General features: G+C 50.0%; 1 protein-coding gene and 1 long non-coding RNA gene across 2 annotated transcripts; both read left to right on the plus strand.

The window, feature by feature from the left end:
• Positions 1-1695: 1695 nt before the first annotated feature.
• Positions 1696-2924, plus strand: TCIM (transcriptional and immune response regulator). The gene has a single exon (XM_031042416.2). It carries the CDS (start codon positions 1938-1940, stop codon positions 2256-2258), a length of 321 nt encoding a protein of 106 aa, XP_030898276.1. The 5' UTR covers positions 1696-1937; the 3' UTR covers positions 2259-2924.
• A 4925-nt stretch (positions 2925-7849) lies between these two features.
• On the plus strand, positions 7850-8584 carry LOC115945246 (uncharacterized). The gene is made up of 2 exons (XR_004079626.2): positions 7850-7954; positions 8209-8584. It is a non-coding gene; the product is annotated as an uncharacterized lncRNA (long non-coding RNA).
• The last annotated feature ends 12221 nt before the right edge of the window (positions 8585-20805 follow it).

Genomic DNA, 20805 nt, shown 5'->3' on the forward strand with positions numbered 1-20805 from the left:
AGGACTCGTTTTCTGGCTGATCTTAGAATCATCCAATCATGGAATGGTTTGGGTTGGAAAGGAGCTTAAGAGCATCCAGTTCCAACCCCCTGCCATGGGCAGGGATGCACTGCACTAGACCATGCCAGCCAAGGCTCTGTCCAGCCTGGCCTTGAACACTGCCAGGGATGGAGCATCTAAGCAAAGATCTTCTTCCTTACATCCAACCTTAACTTCCCCTGTTTCAGTTTGAACCCATCACGCCTTGTCCTATCCAGTCCCTGATGAAGAGCCCCTCTCCAGCATCCTTGTAACCCCCTCCGGATACTGGAATGCTGGTATGAAGCCCATCTTCTGGCATCATTTTTTGCCCTAAATACTCAGAAATGTCATTATCTGTCCAGCGAAGCAAAGTACATCCAGCATTTCTGCAGCCACATTTACAGACAGGCCTTCCCTTCCCTTAGCACTCCAGGCAGCACTTTGCAGGAGAGGACCACAATGAGCACAATCCTTCCTTCCTACTGCTCTCCCTTATATTTCAGGTTAACCATGAGGCTCTTTCCCAGAGATCCCATTTTCCGGGTGGATTTACCAGCCCTACAAACACTGAGCAAACAGCAACTGATGTGTAATCCACACCAATTCAGCAAGACTACAGCAAACTGAGAGGATATTAAGTCTTTCTGGCAGGAGGAGAATCGCAGGGGGTTGCAATGGGGTTGTTTATACACTAAAGCACGTAACAGGCAGCACAAACAGAAGAAATTCCACCACCTGGGTGATGTTACATGGGGCCTGCTCATCACTGCGGTCAGAGATCACCCCACAGCTCCAAGGGAACCCCCTGGGCTGTGGGGACAGAGGCTATTTCTGGAGTTCCTCGCTGAGGATGAGTAACAGGGTCACCACCACCACCTATAAACAAGCAGCCGGTTTCCCAAACAGTGCTTCTGCAGCATCCGGATGCTTTTAAGCCATCATCCATAATACCCTTATCCCCAGATCCCTGGCTTCAAGTGGCTTTTGAGCCCACTGCTCTTCTGGGTCAGGTTTAGTTGTGCCTGGTAATACCAGATTCCTAAGCCCAGCAGGAGCTGCACAGTCAGAGCCAGCCCAGTCCACATCCCCAGTGAGAGGGCATCAGGTTGATCCCGGGTTGGAAGGGACCCATAGGGACCATCAAATCCAACCCCTAAAACTAATCCATATTAAGAGTGAGACCTCCCAGCCCAAGAGCTTGGCACTGGGCAAGGATGGTGCAGAGAGCACTAACTCTATGGGAGCAGAGGAGATGGAAACTGAAGACAATGGATACCCAAGGCAGGAGCAGGACTTGGTGCAGAGATTCACCACAGTGAGAGCATGGCCATGTGGGGTGTAACATCCCTGGAAGTCACCTCATTATGGATCCTCTGCCTTCAATACACCCCTTGCCAATTAGAAAACACAGCACTGAACAGGAGCTGCATCATCTGGGAAGCAGCAGAAAGCATCCCGTGCCTCGGCCTAGGCAGGTTTTGTTCTGCTGTGTAGACAGAGACACAGAGGAGCGCTCATCTGCATGCACTGGCTCGCAGCTATCACCTCTTGTTAGTGCTGCAAGAGCTTTAACTCTTTATGATGTACCCTGAAGGCAGCACAGCAGAGGGCCAGGAGCAGAGCGTGCCCTGAATGAGTCCCTCAGTCTGAACCCGCACATCCCCTGCTCCAAGGAAAACCATTCCCATTGCAGAACGCTCCAGGAGTGATTCCCCCCTCGGCTGCAGGAGTTGGCACTTCAACTGTTAAACTCGCCTATGACCATCCGGTGTTGACATCAGCGTGAGCTCATCGCTGTAACTTGAGCCTCGGGCTTTTTCCTCCTGCCTGCCTTTAAATACAGGTCCCGGGAGCCAGCACTGCCCGGATCGACCGAGCGACCCAACCGGGAGCAAACCCGGCTGCACCCCACGTAGATGAAAGCGAAGAGAAGCTCCAGAGCCGCAGCCATGTCCACATCCCTGCGGGTGAGCCCCTCGGTGCATGGGTACCGCTTCGACACTGCCCTGCGCAAGAAAGCTGTGGCCAACATCTTTGAAAGCGTCAACCAAGAGTCCCTGCAGAAACTGTTCAGGAATTCCGGGGATAAGAAGGCAGAGGAAAGAGCCAAAATCATCCTCGCCACCGACCAGGACCTGGAGGAGAAAACCAGAGCGCTAATGGCACTAAAGCAGAGGAGGAAAGACAAACTGCTCCAGTTCCTGACGCTTCGGAAGTACTCCATTAAAGTCCACTGAGCAGCAATGGAGAACGCTCCAGGACAGGACTGTTTGTGAGCTCCCATCATGCAGGCGAGCTGCTGCGGGACAGGGGATGTGACAGCAGGGCTGCAGCAGCAGTGGTGTGGATGGTGCTGCAGGCTCCATAGGGATGGCAGCTCCAGGTGGGAGGCGGCCGTGGGGCTCTGCATGATCCCACACGATGGTCCTGACCCATCCCGTGTGCCTGGCTGCGACTCGAGACCTTGCCATGGACTTGGTGTTTACCAGCCTTTGCCTTTCCAGACTGGTTTCCTTAAAGGCTGAGCCTAAAGGTGGGATGCAGGCTCTGGAGACCCATCAGCTGCTGAGCATGGATCACCCAGTGCACTGGATGGGTGCAGTGGAGAACACTCTAAACACACTGCATCTGATCCTTCTCTTTCTCCAGCAGTGGAAACGTTTGCACAGAAGCAATAATAATGACCTGGTTTCCCTGAATTTACTGTGAAGTTCCTTAATGTTTTGTTCACTTCCCATTAACACCGAGAATCTAAATAGCATAACTACAGTTCTTCTGTGTGTAGATTACAGTGTCTGTTAGTGAGTCCTTCATGGTAATGTTTTGTGACAACGTTATTATATTGCCTATAATTTATTGCTTACAGCAATGTGAAATGTAATAAATTAAGAAGTAAATCTCAACTCGCTTGTCTGAAATGCTCAATTCTGCTGGAGTGGGTTTGTATGGTCATTTCATATGGAGCAGACATCATGCCCCTCTCCTTACTCCCTAAAGGCTGCTCTCTGAGCCCGCAGCCCCCCCAGCATCAATGAATACTGGGTGCAGCTCCATCAGCAGCACCAGAGTCTGAGCCATGGTCCCATGAAAGACCCCACCAAATTTAGCTGTAAATTCCCTTTCCCCTGTGTAACCTATGACAATGCAATAGCATCACAGGAGCATCAGGTTAGAGTACAACCAGTCCTAAGGCACAGTGAGCGCTCCTCCGGGCTCTTGGTGTTCCTGCAGCACAGACTGAGAGCTCAGACTTGGCTCCAAAGAAACAGAAGTGAGTTATGAAAGCTTGGCAGCAGAGCTGGACTCGGTTTTCCTGCAGATTATGCCATGTTATCCTGATAGACTATGTTGAAAACACTTAAAAATAGCCAAGACTGGTTATTTATAAGCATGTCCTTTAATAACCCACTGGGTTAGAATGAAACATTCCCATGACTCTGCTCACAGCAACACAGATCAAAGGATTCAGAAGAACAAGAGACCAGCCCTTAGTAATAACTCCAAATGGCCTGGAAGTCAGGGGGCCTGGAAGTTATCCTTTAATAACATGGATAATTGTCATTACTTATAGTATGGGGAGGGATACCCCAGCATCCCTGAAAGCACAAAGCTGGGGGATGCAACCCACATCAGCTCTAGAGACATGGCTCCTGGGATGATAAGAGCCATGGTTTGGGATGGACACCTCTGGAAGTGCTTCCAAAGGCTTTCCAGAAGTGTCCTTGCTCAGAGGAATCTGCTTCAGTGTGGGATTTGCTCCAGTTTTCAGGCATTCAACCTGTCCCATGCGGCTGTTTCACTGGCTCGTGACACGTCCCCACGAAACCATCCTCAGTGACACAAACTGCCTCCAATTCCCAAAAAAGGCCAAATGAGCCTCCATGCATCAGCCCCAGGCATTTGGGATGCAGCTTCTTTCCTCTTGATCCAGCAGGTTTTCCCATCGGAGCCTTTTCTTGTGTGACAAGCACTCAAAATAGAACCCAGCAGGGTGATGCAGCCACCGAATCCATCTGCATCTGGGCTGTGTTATAGATGGGATCCCAACAAGCCTGCTGCAAGCAGATACTCTCAGAACCCCTGCCGTGGGTACCAGATTAGCTTTGTGCTGTCCCACTGCTTCCCACATCCCTCTGCTGCTGGGGTTTTGCTCATCCCATTGGACCATGGAGCTTTCCACAGGGCTATGGTGGGAGAGTCTCCCAGTTTGGGGAGAGGGGCTGACAATGGGACACACACAAGGATGCTGGTGCTGCGGGACATGGGCAGAGCCACTGTTGGGGCCTTTTCCATATAGAAAATGACTCTGAAGGAAGCTTGCAGCAGGCTGAAAGCAGCTCTGATGGAAGCATGTCCTGCATTGCCCAGACATTCCTGCTCCCAAGCATTTGCATAACATGATTGATAAGATCCTGTGACTTTAGAGTCCCTCTTGTCTCATTACATTGAAATCATTATTCCAAGTGGCATCCCTGATGAATAAAGGCCACTTACAAAAGGATGCTTCTGGGATTTTTACAGTGGAAAAGGGCACTTCTCCTTGTGTTTGGCACGTTTGTGTTGTGGGAACCACACAATGGCTCAGGAGCAATCACGATTAATTGCTATCAATTGCTGTCAATGGGGTACAGGCCCCCAACCATCACCCATCACAGGTCCCTTTGCTGCTGCTCTCCAGGGCTGGTGACTCAGTGCTCACCGCATCCCAAGCGATGCTTTGCTGTGTGATCCTAACACAATCCATGCGGGAGAGGTACAGGTCACCCAATAGGGCTGGGCCTTTCCGGAGCAGCCGGTGCTGCAGACTCGGTGTCTGCCGGCGTGTGCGCGGCATTCCCGGGACAGCCCATTGTCAGCTTCACCACCAACAAACGGAGGAAAAGGCTGTTCAAGGGATTTCCTCCCTTCAGGAGCCGGGCGTTTCCATTAATTCTTCTCTATGAGTCAAACTGGCTGTACTGGGTGTCCCTGTGTCCCGGCATCCTGAGGAACGTGCGTCTGAATAGCTAATTTTATCTCTTCTCTAATGCTCTGTCATCAGCAGCAGCACCACAGAGACTGTGGTTGCTCACCCCCAGCTTGCAGGACCTATGGGGAACTTAAGCCAAGACACAAACCAAGCAGAAGCCTTTTCCACACAAGCAGAGGGGGATCAGTTGGAGCATCTCCATCTCCCCAAAAAGCCACATCCTGCTGATGGGAAGATGGGGCTGGAACAAGTCAAAGGTCCCACTGTTCAGGAGATGGGGATGCTCCATAGTGCTCTGACCTTATGGTGAAATCAAACACAGACAACAAGAGCAGAGTCCAGAGCAGAGCCAGGCCAGCCCTCGCATGGCTGTCTGTGTGCTATGGGACAGGGTGCTCCAGTCAGCAACACCTCCCGGGCAAGTTTCCCTTCCACACCATTGAGCAATGGGGCAGGTTAAAAATTGACTGTTCAGCTGAACCATGGAGCTGTTTCACCCCCAGCTACAGGCTCGCCTTTGCAAACAGGCGCTCAGCACCATGGGTGCACCCTGGATACTCCTGCATAAGCACCTAAGCACAAGCATCCTCGTGTTAAAAGGGACATAAGAGGCGTATTTCATCTGGGGCTGCACAAGGAAAACCTCTGCTAGGAGCTGTGTTAAATGGGAGTGAAGAGCCATAAAGGGGTGAGATTTATGGGTGGCTTTCACAGAACAGAGCTGGTTTGGGGTTTCAAAGCAGGGATGCCTCACATGCAGCAAACACGATGCCACAGTGTCACTTTGTAGTGATGGACAGGGCTATTCATGAGAAGAAAAGCCTCCAAAACACTGTAGCCAACAGGAGATGGCACAGTTGCCATATATCTGTGCTAAAAACTAGAAGTTAGGCTATGACCAGAATCATAACACACAGCCCAGAAAAAGCCCTTCTTCCCATTGAGCCTTACACCAAGCTGGTACCTGGGGCTCAGTGTGGGGATGCTCTGCTGTGCCATGCAGTGGACTCATCCCTACCCAACATAAGTACTTGCAAGTAAGGAAGAAGCCACCACTTGCAATTGATATCAAGGTACCGTGACACTTCCAAGGCATCAAAACCAAAATGCCACCTCTTACAGCCCCTTTGTGATGCTCATCTGCATCCCTGCTCTGCACAGGGGCTCTCAGAGGGGTGTCTGGGATGCAGCTGTGGGCTCCTTGCATGCCAAGAGGGTTTTATGGTGTGTCAGGGCAGTGAATCAGAGCTGAGCCAGCGGCTGCGGCTCCTCCAGGCCCACGCATAGGGAGCATCATTGGTAACTGGGAAACAGTTGGGACTCGGCATCCTCCTCCGTGGAAAACCAGCTTCCTGGGAATGACCGAGCACAACCCAGGGCCAGGGGTGTCACTGAGTCACCGGTTCCCAAAACACCCGGCTGGAAACAGTGCTGGTCCTGCAGAGTGCTGCCTGCTTCCTGCCTCCTTCCCATGGGATTGTGCTGCCGGACCCCAGGGCCAGGACCCTGTTGCTCCATGGGGAAGATATTCCCCATAGGAAAGCTGTGTGGATGCTCGGAAGGGGCTGAGAGGATGCAGCAGTGAAGCTTTACAGGGGAAGGTGGGTCTGAGAGATGCTGGGGCACCCACCCAAGGCAAAGCCCTTTGCAGGACCAGGATGGGGGTTCAGTGGGCTCAGGGGCCAGTCTGTGCTGCTCCCAGGTGTGTCCCATGTTCCTGGGGCAGCAGGGATGCACCCAACCCTTGCCCGCTCCATTCCTGCTGCTCTCCCCCAGCATCAGAGAACAATCCCAGTCTTCTAAGCATCCACACAGAACAAAATGTGCATTTCCATTGTCTTTGCCATGTAAAGGTGCTTTTAAGCCTCAAGGAAGCTGGCAACACCTGGCAAGCCAAATATCCCACAGTACCTTGACATGACTTTCCCCACCTCTGTAGTTTCTGCTTTGACACCAAAAGGGAAGAGAAAATGGCAAATTCAGCTCCCCAGACCATGGGTTTCCACTTGGAATTCCTCTGCCATCCAGAATGGTAAACCAGTTCTGATCCAGACCTGCATTTTCCTCTCCCTCTCTCTTGAACTGTAAAGAATAAGGCACAATTCACCCTTTCACAAGCACATTTGGGGGCCACCAGACCCTTTCCCTCTGCCAGGCTTTTGGAGGGCTGTGATTGATGCCCCATACCCTGTCCTAAGGACACTTCCTGAGCCCATTTGCAGAGTGACAGCACACAGGGGTCAAGGACAAAACTACAGCTCAAAGGCACAGCAGTATCTTGACCGAGTGGAGTCCATGGAAAACATCCAGGCAGCTTGAAGGCTTTTGTGCAGGGGGAAAAACCTTGAGGATACTCTGCAGAAAGCGCTGCCAAACAAATACTGGTTTTATCCTGATCCCAACAATAAATAAGCCTGTTCCTAAAGACTGTGTGACTCTGCTGCAATAAAAAGTATGCAGAAATGCTTTATGATGGTGGAGAGGCATTTATCAAAGTCAAGGACCAGGTTTTCCCTGGTTAACTGGCCAAAACCGCTTCTCTCTTCCAAGGAAAGTGAATAAAACATTATCTGCCTCCCCAAGTCAATTATGTGCAGGTGAGATAGAGACAAACACCAATGGCCTGTGTTACCTTGAGCCAGCTCCCCCAGGCACTTGCAGACAGAACAAGCACATTATCACTTGCTGCAGCATCCTGGCCCGCTCCCTGCTTCACTGTTTGTTGCTGGTTCCACCCAGCAACAGCCATTCCCAGCCACAGGACCTGCATTTAATGGACCTGCTCACTAAAACCAAGCCTCTTACGTTGTCCTCCCCCTTGTATTTTCCTTACAGCAATTCCTATGAGTCATATATTCAGCCAGATGCCACGTCCTGCTGAGCCAAGAGCAAGCAATGGCAATGGGGGTGAATCTCAAGACCATGCTGCCTTTTGGATGCATGGCAAAGGCAGGAGCCTGGATGGTGAGTGATGGGATTGAGGGGCTGTGCTGTGTCGGTCTCTGCAGGGGGTTTATAGCAGTTAATCCCTGCCTGTGCCCCCTTTATACCCCAGCATCAGCAATGGGGAGGGATCCAGGCACGTCCCCTTGCTCCGGGGAGTGCTTGTGTTAGAAAGCTCTACACGCCTGACTGCAGAGCTTATAGTTTGCCATAAGTAAATAAATTAAGCTTAATTTAATATTTGATTGTAAGATTTACTGTTCTGCTCCTTACAGCTTCTCAGGTGGGTGCCCTCTAATTGAGCCAAATGAAGAGCCCTATTAATTCCATGCAGGGGATGCGGCAGCAGCACCGGCTTGGGAATCCTTCCATCACCTCCTGCCTGATCCCGGTGTCCGGAGTGGGGGACAAGGAAACTGGCATTGAAGGGGGGGGAATTATTACCCTTTGCTGTGATTAATGCACCCGCCCCATTGGAGGGCAGAGTCCAGAGGCACCTTACAGGAACATGGGTTATCCTGGCACAAACCCCCAGGGCTATCCAAGGTCGGTGGTTACAGACTGAGATTTGCTTTGCTGTTACTTCTGAGCACATTTCATTTTGAATAATTTAAACTCTCTTTTCCAAGATATTAAAGTTAAGCACTTGAACCGGTGTCCTAATGGAATTTAATAGCTTCCCGGTGCTGAATCACGTTGCAGACCTGCAGAGGCTGGCTCAATGGGATGGGTTTAATCCCCCTTCTGCTTTCAGCTGGGCAGGTTTTGCTTACTGCAGAATTCAAATGCCATCCTTTTGTGTACTATTCCAGAGCAGCTGCCTAATGGCATTAATCTCTGTTGCAAAACATTGTGTAACCAACCATGTCTGGGTCCTTCAGCACCAGTTCAAGCACAGGCCTTTAAACCGGCTTCTCAAAGTCCGCAGGTATCGATGCCAAGGAAAAGCTCATAAAACCCTTCCGATGTTGTCCTTGTGTTCCCAGCGTTTGGCCAGCTCAGCTTATCGAGTCCCAAATGCTGCCCCGTGTCACTTGAGGCCAATGCTCACTTTAACCTTGATGGGCTGCAGCCCAGGTGCTCTGCACATACCTCCTTCTCCCACTGTTTCTATGCTTGTCCCAGGGCTCCACTGTTTTCCCCATGTGATGGACATGGGACACAATCCCATGGGCACAGGGGGGGTCTTCACAGGCATCATTCTCAGAACAACCCCATTTAAACTAACCAAACAAGCCTTTTTGGGAGACAATGTCCTCCTGCTGCTGCTGCCTGAGCTGGGACTGAGCAAACCCAGGTTATCTTTAGCCGAGGCAAACACCAGTGAGTGTGTGCTGGCCTGGACTCACCCTTACACACCCCTCGCGCAGGCAAAGTCCCATTAAGCTGAGCAGGAATTCGGGTTAAACATCACCTGGGTACTGAGAGCTGCAGAACCACCTTTTAGTGTTGTTCATACCATCCATTGAAGCCAGGCTGAGAGAGCTGGGAGTGTGCAGCCTGCAGAAGAGAGGGCTCCGGGGACACCTTAGAGCAGCTCCAGTGCCTAAAGAGGCTACAGGAGACTTGGAGAGGGGCTTGGGACAAGGGATGTAGGGACAGGACAAGGGGAATGGCTTTAACCTGATAGAAAGGAGATTGAAGTTAGATATTGGGAAGACACCTCCTCTATGAGGGTGGTGAGACACTGGCACAGGCATTGAGTGAGTGCCCCAAGTGCCCTGACTTTGGTGATGGAAAGGTCCTGGAAAGAGCTGCCCCTAAATCCCATCGGCTTCCCAGACCCTTCAGAGGAAACGGCTCTGTCTTCTGCTAGAGAACATCATGGAGTTTTCACCTTTGGAGACCCAAACCCCAGTGTAGGGGGTAAATCCTGGTTGGAAAGCAGCTGTTTTCCCATGGATTCATGCTCCTAAGGAGCTTGCAGAGGAGAGGGAGAGGAGGAGAGGAAGGCAGCTGAGCATTGACTTCGGGCTGCATGTGTATCCTGCATCCTGTGGCCAGGCATTGAGGATTCCCCCTTCTCCCCCAGTTACAGCACTTGGATGTTCTAACAGATCCAAGCTGGAAACAGGTTTTCCCAGCTCACGGCAGTGCCGCCCTCCTGTGGCTGGAGAACAGCTCGAGTTGGGATAAACCAGCTTCAAAACCGGCTGTGGCACAACCGATTAACCAACCCTACGGTTCCAGCCTTGCCTTTGGGATGGTGATGGTGAATGTTACAGCGTGGCATCGGAATCTGCAGCAGCTCAGGGCTAACATGAGGAAGATGCTTTACAAGCCTCTAACTTCATCAAAAGCATATCTGTAATAGCACTGACCATTGCCACATTAAGCCATTATAACTCCATATATAAGCCAGGTAACACCAGAGTAAGATGGGCACAACTAGCCTGGACACACTTACTGGTCCCACTAACTCCTGGGAAGGGTTACAGGCTCTATAAAGCCAAAGGTTTCCAGGATTTGGGATAAATGCTTCATCCCAGTGACTCACCAACTTCCACGACGTGTTCCAGGTTTCCTACATGTGTTATGGCAAAAGCAAATGCAACACATTTCTGTTGGGTGTTTCATACCATAACCCTTTGCTGAAGCAACTCAAGGTGCTGAAGAGATGGGAATGTCGCAGACAAAGCACCACAGACACAGACAGGGGCTTTGGAACATCATCCGGCCACATCAGATGCTTTACAAAGGACTGGCAAGATGCAGGTACAAACAATTGAACATTGATCCAAGCTGGTGGCACTGGTGATGTGAAGGTGATGGAGCACACATGGATCCCAGCATAGGGAGAGCAGCAGGGGAGGAGCAGGGAGCCCTTAGCTGTGCCCAGCCTCAAAACTGCTGCCAACAGCCTCTTGGGCCCAAACCCCACGTTTCACCCACTCATCTCCTCCACATCTCACATAGGAACCAAATAAAGCTCTGGCAAAGCGGGTGGCTGACGTGGCCAGTGACGCAGGTGGGATGCTCAATGTATTGTGAATGCAAACCCCCAAAATACATAGGAAAGTGCTCCATCAATGATCAACAACCCAGCACAGGAGCTCTCCCTTCGCATTCTTAAGGAAGGAGACACAGATCCTTTCTTTCCTCATAACCCTTTACGATAGTTTCTGAAGTACAATGACATCAATGCGACTGTATATCAGCAACACACCTCAAAAGGCAGTGACAGCCGATGCCCTTTGACAGCCTCACCCTGTTGCTTTACCTCACCTTGTTGCTGTCACCTTTGGTGTTAGATCAGACTTTGCAGTCACCCAGAGCTGGTACCATTCTGCTACTTCTCCTACCTGCTTCCACTTTAGAAACAGCATCCATCAGAGCAGCCAGCATGAAAACTGGGAAGCCAAACGTAAGGTACCACAGCACCCAGTGCTAACCACAGAGAGCAATGATCAACTGACAGCAGCAAGTTAACCCACAGCTCTAGGGGGAACAGAGACAAACTACATTCAATACATGCTGCACTGGTCCATTGGGGTTGCCCAGCATGGTGTGGGCATGGTGACTCCTCATAAAGTGCTCCATTAGCTCCCCAGGATAAAGGCCTGTTGGTTCCTGCACTGCTGGAAGTAACAGAAATCATGGAACCACTCCCCAGGAATGTGGATTTTATGAGGATCATAAACTGCAAGGGACCCACGTTGCATCAACAAAGCCCTGCGCAGATCCAGAATTAAAGGCACCCTTGATTCACTTAAAGGGACATGTCAAAGCCTCCCTTAATTGTGATAAATCCCATTCCTTCATCTGAGAAGGTGACATTTCACGGCAAATAAGCCCAAGAAATTGAGTGGAACAAGGAAGAGCTTCCTGTTTTGTAAGTGATTTCCTATAATGAACAAAGCTCAGCGTGAAAACAGTAGGCTGCATGTCTGGTGCTCTGCTTTTTCAGGTCTTTGTTGATCCCAGGCAGGCAGATGGAATTCATCACAAGAAGCTAATCGGGGACACTGAGACCTCATTGCATTTACAGGGAGAAAACCTCGGCTTGGGAATCATTAGAAACCTGTCTCTTGCTTGCACATTTACAGTCCATTTCCCAACCAAACCATCCTGCTCAGGCTGGATAAGCCCCAGGGCAGAGCTATGGGAGTGGAGCACAGGGGTTGGCTCACCTGGGGCTGTGCCTCCTTATCCCAGCATTCCAGCGGTCGGGAGCAGTCACTCCTCATGACCTGCAGAGAGAACAAGAGCAGTCAAGCAATGATATCCCAAACCAGCCCATTTACTCCAATGCTGCTCCAATTCATCCTGAGCACAGCCTCTGCCCCATCACTGCTGGGGTGGGATGAGCAGAGCCACCCATGCCAAGGGGCTGCCTTCGGAAGAGCCTTTATGGAGCTCTGGTAGGTGGAATTGCAAACAGGGAAGTGCTGAGCCAGCCGGGAACAAGCTGTTCGCCTGCCCTCGGGTCTCCCTGCCAGCGACAGTGCAATTCCAGCTCCGAGTGCCAACAGAAGGAGCAACTCCATCAGCAAAGCCGGGAGGAAGGGCAGCTCCTGTTCCCACACAGCACAGCCACCTCCCTTCCTTCCCTGTGGCCATACCTGTGCCAACCAGGCAACAAACCATTCCCATGGCTTGCTGCAGCTCCTGGGCTTCCCGTTTTAGCTGAGGAAGAGGTCAGCTTGGATGCAGCTATGGATTCCCCTGCTTTATGCACTTCCAGGACCCCATTCCTTGTGGTTTAGAGAGGAAAACAAGCTCTCCCCATTAGGCTTCACCGTTCTCCTGATGCCTTCATTATCCCTGATGCGGTACCCATCAAATGTTGCCTTGCACCGAAAGCCGTTCCTGTCAAATTAAGTTAAAAGGAAGCAGTGGAAAACTGAAAGCTCCACATCTAATCCTGCCCCTTGGAAAATCAGCAGAGAAACAGAATTCTGTAGTCGTTCAAATTAAATCAGATTCTGGCCTCTCTGCTGATGAGTTAATCCAGCGCCGAGTGGAATGGCTCTGCTCAACCATGACCAGGTTTGGGCACGTTCAATCCATGGCAAAGCAGTTCCAGTTCAGAGACGCTGCTTTTAATTGTGCTCTCACCCTGTTTCTTTTAGTTCCTTCATGTGGCTCAACACTTCCCCATTCAGAAGCCATCAGAAGGTGGCTCATGGTGTCTGTGTGTGGTTTGGGTGCCCTTTCCCTCCCCATCCTCCTGCAGCACCCATCACAGCAGCAGATCCCACACTGGTTTGGGATCTGTTTTGCACACACCTCAGTCCATCCCAATCCCAACCCGTATCCCTCCTCGAGCTGGATGTGGAGGATACTGGAGCTTTCTGACCATCTGCCCCCAGGTGGAGCTGGACTACATGGGTTGATGGGGACCTCCAGGCTGAACTGGAGTTGTGCCCTAGAGAGAACTGCTAAGCGATCCATAAAGGAGGCATTCACTGCACTGATCTCCCTCCTCCCTGGCCAGTTTTAACCATCTTCCCCCCAAAAAAAATCCACATAAAAATAAATATTATTATAACAAAAAGAAAAGTAAAATCTTTGCCCAATCCTGGAGGAAAATCAGCAGTTTCAGCACCTCAGGAGCTGGTTTTGTTCCCTGTGACAGTGCAAATTAAACCCTTCATTGTTCTTCCTTTAAAAGGATGAGTGTGGTCACAACCCACACTTGAGCATCACACAGCCTGGGTACCAACTGATTCACCCATCACATGGGAAGCCAGACTCAAGTCCTGCCTCAAGCCTGGCTTTTTCTGTGCTTCACCCCAAAGCCAAGCCTGAACTTAAGAAAGTTTCAGACATTCACCAGTGCCAAAGGGTTATTTTAACCTTTTTAACCTCATTTTTACGTTCTTTTAGACAACTGTTGCCTCTTGCAAAGCAGAAATGAGATCATTCCTTCAAAGAAAAAAGCCCAACGAGGCTGCACATAAATGAGGTTCATTCTGAGGAGCTTTTCTGGTATCAAGAGAAATGATCTTAGCACAATATGGTGTTTTGGTTCAGTTTCTGTTTTGTTTTCCTAATTTACAATGCGTTTTAGCATCTATGCAAAATATCCCTCAGGCTGCCAATGGCAACAGGACCCGGAGCAGTGATTTAACATAAGAGACCACGTTCTCCTACACCAGTTATCCAAGCTCTCCCACTTGTGCTGCGAGCTCATTAAACCACTTGAAGCTAAGTCCAGAGTTGTGATGGAGCAGATGTCCTTCCATTGCACACCACCAGATTGCTGCTGTCATGTACTGGTACCTACCCACTCCCTGCTGATGCTGCAGAGCCCCTGCCCTTCCTAGGTGCCTGCAAGGAGGAAGAGGAAGAGGGGAAGCATCACCCTGTGGTTACACAGAGACATTTGGCTTATGAGGAGAGTGACATCCATCAAGCCAAGCTGCATATGTCAGCAGGGCCATACAAATACCACTGGAGTGGACACACGCTGCTATTCTAGAGAATTAACAACCCATCATAATAACAAATCTAAAGCAAAGGCCGAACAGAAAGCAGGCAATAATTCCTTGCCAAGCATCGCAGCTGTAAGCACACAATGGGAATGGAGCTGCTGGGGGAGAAGCCTGACTCCAATGAATCACGGCAGGAGGGGACGGAAAGCTGGAAAGCTGCTCCTTTGACCTAAGCCTAAGCTTGTCTTGGGCAGGGAAAACAGTTTGCATTGCTGCTCCTCCTGCAATCATGACAGATGCTCGTGGGGCAGAGGAGGGATTTATCACTCCTCTCCGGGCAGGAGGTGATGGATTATCAGTGGAGCTGCGGAATTTCCCTAGATCCGATAGGAAATCAATCACCTGGAAACGTTTCAGGCGATGTGGAAAACACAAGGTCCTTCGGTGCACACCTTCACCTGCAATCATCTGGGCTGCAGCAGTTTCATTTGTTTCCTTTAAAGAGACTCCAGGGAACCATAAGAGGCAGTTTCCAGGATTCAAAGGAGACGGCAGAATTTGATCTCTTTCCATGGCCTTGTATGTAATTACTGGGAAGAGGGAGGGAGGCAATAGAGATCCAAAGGCTCAGAGAGGTTGAAAGAAGTTATTCAGCAGACAGAAACTCACCCCTGCAGGGGGTTGGGGAGGGTGCAGGACCTAAGCAGAGCTGGTAACAGCATCTTGCCAACTCCAGTTGTTGGGATGTGTTCCTTGGGATTGGTGCATGGGCCTGGGAAGGAGGAACCATCACTGCCTTCAAACTGACATGAGGAAGCTGGAGGTTTGACTCTATCCACGTTTCATTCCCTCCATCCCTCTCCCATCCCCACTGCAGAGAGTACTAGGCAGTGCGGATGCAGGGAGCAGTGGGTGATGCTCCATAATGTGCGTGCCCTGGGAGCTGCTTTGCCCTGTGTAACTACAGCACTTACCCACCTTGGGACACTTCCCATACCCCAAACCACCTTGTTTCTCTTCTCCCACAACTACACCTTGCCCCACATACAACCTTCAGCACCACCAGTGCCTGAGAAGCCATTCCAGGCTCTCGGCAATTCCAAGCTCATCCATCTTTCACGGCTCTGGATTTTAACAGCCCAAGTGACTCTTCAGCACTGCCACGTTCAGAGGATTTCTCACATGTCATCTAATTTTACTGCTATTCTATTTCATTTGCTACCTTACCTTAATCAATTTTTAACACACTTTCAGTTTGCATTTCCCTCTCTTTTCATCTTCATCTGTTCCTGATATTTTATTTTCCCAATAAACTAAGTAATTTAATGGCCCTAATCCCAAACCTCCTCGTTAGAGCAGGGATGTGGAGGCTGCAGAAAGAAATCCCTATTTAAATCCATCAGTCAAACATAATTTAATCTATCATCTTCTTTATATCTAAAACTGCTCCATGGGAAGGAAACTGGGATTCCATTTATCTTTAAACCACCCATCTTTACAGCTTGCTTTCCTTACACGTGGCCTATTAGAAAGTGACAAACCTATGCAGACTCTGGACAGCAAAAAGCCACAACTCTTTGGGTTCAGGGGTGACCACACAGGATTTAAGAGCCTGAGGACATATTCACAGCTCCTTCACCCCAGTTCAGCAGTGGATGATGCTCACCTTTAACCATCAGTGCAGCATCTGGAGATTCACCTATGGCAGCAGCAGCAGCAACGCATCTCACTTACAGCCGCATCAGTAATTGAATTACCCTCCAGCTCTGGGCCCATAGGAGAAGCAGTATCAGGCAGAATAATGTCCAACAAGACTGGCTGCAAGCTCTGGAGATCAATCTGTGTAAGACAGAGCAGCTAATTACTGCACAAGCACACAATGCACGTCTCAATGCCAGCTCCTGAGTCCCCAAGGGTTATAGACATGGAAAGGGTTTTTGGTAGCTGGAGCACCTTGGCTCAACAGGCTGCTGTGAGCTGCCAGCACTGCCCAGGTATCTTGTTTTAGCACTTTAGTCTGATCCACATGTTCCCACTTTCATCAGGATCACAGGAGATCCATTAAGGAAAGCAGGCTGCAGCATCTCCATTCCCAGCAGTAACCGCAAAGATGCTCAGTGCAGCCAGGCTGTGTCAGCATCCCAATGCATCCCAATGCAGGTCCAACAGCTCCGAGTGCAGAGGGGTGGGCAGGGAGGAGCATCAGGTGCAGGCTTAGGAAGGTGGACCAGGAGAGCACAGCCTTTGGGAAGTGAGCTGGGTGTACCAGAGCCGCCCTGCATCCACATCCATCTCCTAAGGGAGCCCAGGGTATCTCTGAAGCAGGAGACTCGCTCATCTGGATGGCTTTGGACCAGCCTGTGTCACAACCTCTGCAAACAAATCCTCCCATCTTCTACTATGGGTGGGATCAGAGGTTGGGAAGAGGGCTCAAGCATGGGAAGCTCCATTACCCTGGAGCATCGAGTCCTAAGTGCTTGTACTCCATCCATGAGAGGCTGTGTCATGGAGATGTCATTCTACAGGAAAAATGAAGGACCTTTCATGAAGGATCCAGGATCCAGATGCTCCTTACTATGGAAACCCAGAGAACTCACTGCATCCTCACCTGAGCTGGAGCATTCCAAAACCATGACACTCCATCCACTGCTGCTGCAGTCACAGCCGGACATCAGGCACAGCAGCCGGTTAGCAGCTGACCATGGTTTATCCTGGTCCTTATTTCACCCCACAGCAATTAGCCAAGGGGAAAAGGGCCTCATCACATCAATGTCTCAGCCCCATGTATTCTGGAGGGCTTAGGGAGATGGAACCTGTAGGAAGGTGTCTTCTGGATGCTGAATAAACCCACTGTGGATACCTGCTGATGCTCACAAGCATAGCATGAGGCAACAGCTCCTCAGCCCTGCTGGGGTTTAACCCTCTCAGGAGATAACTTTGGACCAACCTGAGGCAATGAGAGGGACGTGTATGTGCAAAAGGATGTGCAAAAGAGGTTTGTACAGGGCCCAAACCATCCGGACACCCTGAGAGCACCATATTGCAGAACAAGCTGCTGCTCCCGGTCCCGAACTGAGCCTGCATCCCAAAAGATGGGAAACTGGAATCTCCCACCTCCAGGCTTTTTACTATCAGATTGTCCACGTGAGCATGAGCAGGGACCCATGTCCTGTGCTGTATCCTGTTCCCCAATAGTAACCTGCACCTCCAGGGCCCTTTGTGCAGCCTGCTGGACATTGGAGCATCACTTGCAGCGAGGTTAGGAGCACCACAGCAGCCCTCAAACACTTAATGGATGTGAGGTCCTTCCCCTCTGCTCCACCTCGAAGTGAAAGCATAAATCTGATGTCCATGCTCTAGTTTTCTGCAATAATATCTTTGCCATAAATATCTCCTAAATAGTCCCAACCTCAAACACAGTGCTAATAATAGCACTCTTTATGGTTATTAGACAAGTGAAATGTCCCTGGACTGAGCAATTACCTTCCAATATCAGTTCAGAACTGGCTGGGAGTGGAAATCAGTTTCTTCCTCCCCAGGTACAAATCCATAATGAGGATTTATTTCTAAGGCAGTGGGAATGAGGTAATCCTGCTGCTTCCTGAGGTGACATAAGGAGAGGGCAAAAAAGGCCTTAAGAAATAAAATGGTACAAGTTAATACTGGAGCATCTGTAAAAGCAAATGATTTGCAGGAGGAAGGGGCAGGAGGTCAATAGCATAGGAAAGCTTTAAATAATCAGAGGGGAAAATGAGTGGTGTGTCTAATGCTGCAGGGTCCCTGACACAGCTCTGTACCAATGGGGTCCTGGTCCTGCACATCTCCATGATGGATTCAGAGACCTGCGCTTCGTGATGCTGCTGCTTGATGTGAACTGATGGAGCAGCAAATGGCCCCAAACCACCCCACACTGAACAGGCTGGGGTTTAATATGGGCTTTAAAGAGAGATTGCAAACCCCTTCCTGTGTCCGGCATCCAGGGGAGAATTCCAGCAGGGAATTCACCCCTCAGGACTGCAAGAACTCATCCCAATGGAAAGCTTTGGTTTCCAGCAGCTCTAACCTGCTCTCTGTGTCTTATTCATGGAATCAAAGAATGGGACATAACAATTCCATGCAGATGATGCTGTTTCCTCTCACTCCCATGAGATGAGGGATTACCAGTAACAAATACCTGTTCAGCAGAGAAAAGGAGACATCCACTTTAGACCTGGAATATGCAGCTACTTCTTATTAATATTTGACAACATTAGGACAGTTCCTATCAGTCTCTCAGCTATTCTCCATTGCTCTAATATCCACCAAAAAGGAATTGAGTCCTTAAATCACCTGCAAGAGTGTTGAGAAGTGATTTGCTGCCATCCCAGCACTGCTGGGTGACAAACACTAAGGACAGATGGACACTAAGCAGGTTTGTTTCAGTAAACTCATCACTATAACAATCCCACTTCCTTAAAACACATCAAATCTCCCTAAAATGAAGCAGACCTGAAGAAATATCACCTGGAGAACAAAACTGCTCCTGGTTCTGCAGCAAAGCCACAGCATATCCATAAACCTGCCCTATGCAAATGGAGTCATTTGAGGAAGAGCTCAGATTGGGATAAAGGTGTTTATGGGCAGCAAAGGAGGAAAAGCTCTCCTGGTATTTGTGCTCTGCTTTTGCTGAGCAGCTTGGTTTTCTGCAGAGCCCTGCACTAGACAGGAGAGGGATGTGTTGATGCTACAGAAAATGAAGCCCTGCGCAGCAGTCCATAGGCAATAATGGATATCAATGACACAGCTGGAACTGCTGACTTGATGGGGGTTTATAACTCTCTAGTCCAGGGGTCTTCTTCATCCATGCACTGAGGGAAGTGCCATAGCTTTTACAGTTCATATGTTTCAGTGTTTCATTTTCAACTGGCCATCTGACAAAATGCTCCTCGGGGTCTCCCAGAGCCTCATGAAGGTACCAAAACTGATGGGAGATGGACACGAGCTATTTGTTCTCTAACGCAGGGACCAGTTTGCCATAATGCTCAGAAACTGCCATTGGAAACCAGCTTCTTTCCCTTCTGCTTCAATCCCACTCACAGCAGCAGGTTCCTGCCAAGTGATTTAGGAAGAGCCTCACTGCAGGGTGCTAAAAGACTGGGTCATCTGAAAGCAAATGGCCCATTGAGGAGTACCCTGGGTTTTGTTGCAGCTGAGAAACAGCATCTTGTGTGAGCAGTGACCTGGCCCAGCAAGGAAGGGCCTTGGGCAAGGCAAGAACAGACACATCCCCTCCAACCAGAAAGGAAAATCACATTGAATAGAGTAAAACCCACCGAGCTCACCTTTGTGTGCTCCTTGCAGCCTTTTATCTGCATCTTTCTTCAATGCAGCCACCATCTCAAGCGCTGAAAGCAGAAATGCAGCCTTCTTAGATGGCATCTTCCCTATGGTAAATCTAATTAAATAGCCATTAAAATGTCTGTTAGCTCGATTATGTCAAGGTGACCTAGAGCTCCTGCTAAATGTTAATAACAGCATTCCCCACTAACTGGCATTCAACAGGGAACAGGCAGTACTGTTTCTACCCATGCAGCCTTTAGATGAATATGGTTATTAAAGTGCTCTGTATATGACAGAGTCCCAAATAGACGTGTATCTAATGTCCTGGCAGCTAAAGCATCTTGGGTACCCCCCCCCCCCAGCACTCCAGCCATGTTGAGCAGGGCACCAGGGGCAGCAAGGGATGCAGGCATAGACAAGCAGCATCTCTAAAGCCCTGGCCAGAGAAAGGAGAGGAGAGAGGTCAGACCCTCATCTGTGAACAGCAGGAGCTGGTTCCCATCCTCATGGCAGCTGATGGGGATCTCCATGGGGCAGGCTCATGGAGCAGCTTCGCCCCTCCACCTGCAGACAAGAGGGTGGTTGTTTCCCAGCCAAAAAGAACATCCATGGATATCCTTAAATCCCTAAAGCTCAACTTGGATCAAGATCTGGGATACTTACTGTGATGTGAAAGGCCTAAAAATGGTGGGAGGCCAACGAGCAAGTAGAGGCTGCAAAGGGGTGGGAGGACATACAAGAGTAGGAGGCCAAAAAGTGGGAATGATGAGGGACATCTCCCTTATGGAGACAGGCTGAGAACATTGGGGCTCTTGAACCTGGAGAATAGAAGCTGCTTGGAGACCTCAGAGCAGCTTCCAGTGTCTGAAGGGGGCTCCAAGGATGCTGGAGAGGGACTCACATCAGGGACTGTAGGGATGGGACAAGGGGTGATGGGTTCAGACTGAAACAGGGGAAGTTCAGGTTGGAGATAAGGAAGAAGTTCTTTACTGTGTAGGGTGCTGAGGTGCTGGCAGAGGGTGCCCATAGAAGTGAATGCTCCATCCCTTGCAGTGTTCAAGGCCAGGCTGGACAGAGCCTTGGGTGACATGGTCCAGTGTGAGGTGTCCCTGCCCATGGGCAGGGGTTGGAACTGGATGATCTCCAGCTCCTTTCCAACCCAAACCATTGGCTTGA

The sequence above is a fragment of the Melopsittacus undulatus genome, chromosome 18 (genome assembly GCF_012275295.1).
Source record: "Melopsittacus undulatus isolate bMelUnd1 chromosome 18, bMelUnd1.mat.Z, whole genome shotgun sequence".
Classification (NCBI taxonomy): Eukaryota; Metazoa; Chordata; class Aves; order Psittaciformes; family Psittaculidae; genus Melopsittacus; species Melopsittacus undulatus.

Coding starts and splice junctions, on each gene's coding strand:
- TCIM (XM_031042416.2), top strand. CDS start 1,938: ATGAAAGCGAAGAGAAGCTCCAGAGCCGCAGCCATGTCCACATCCCTG.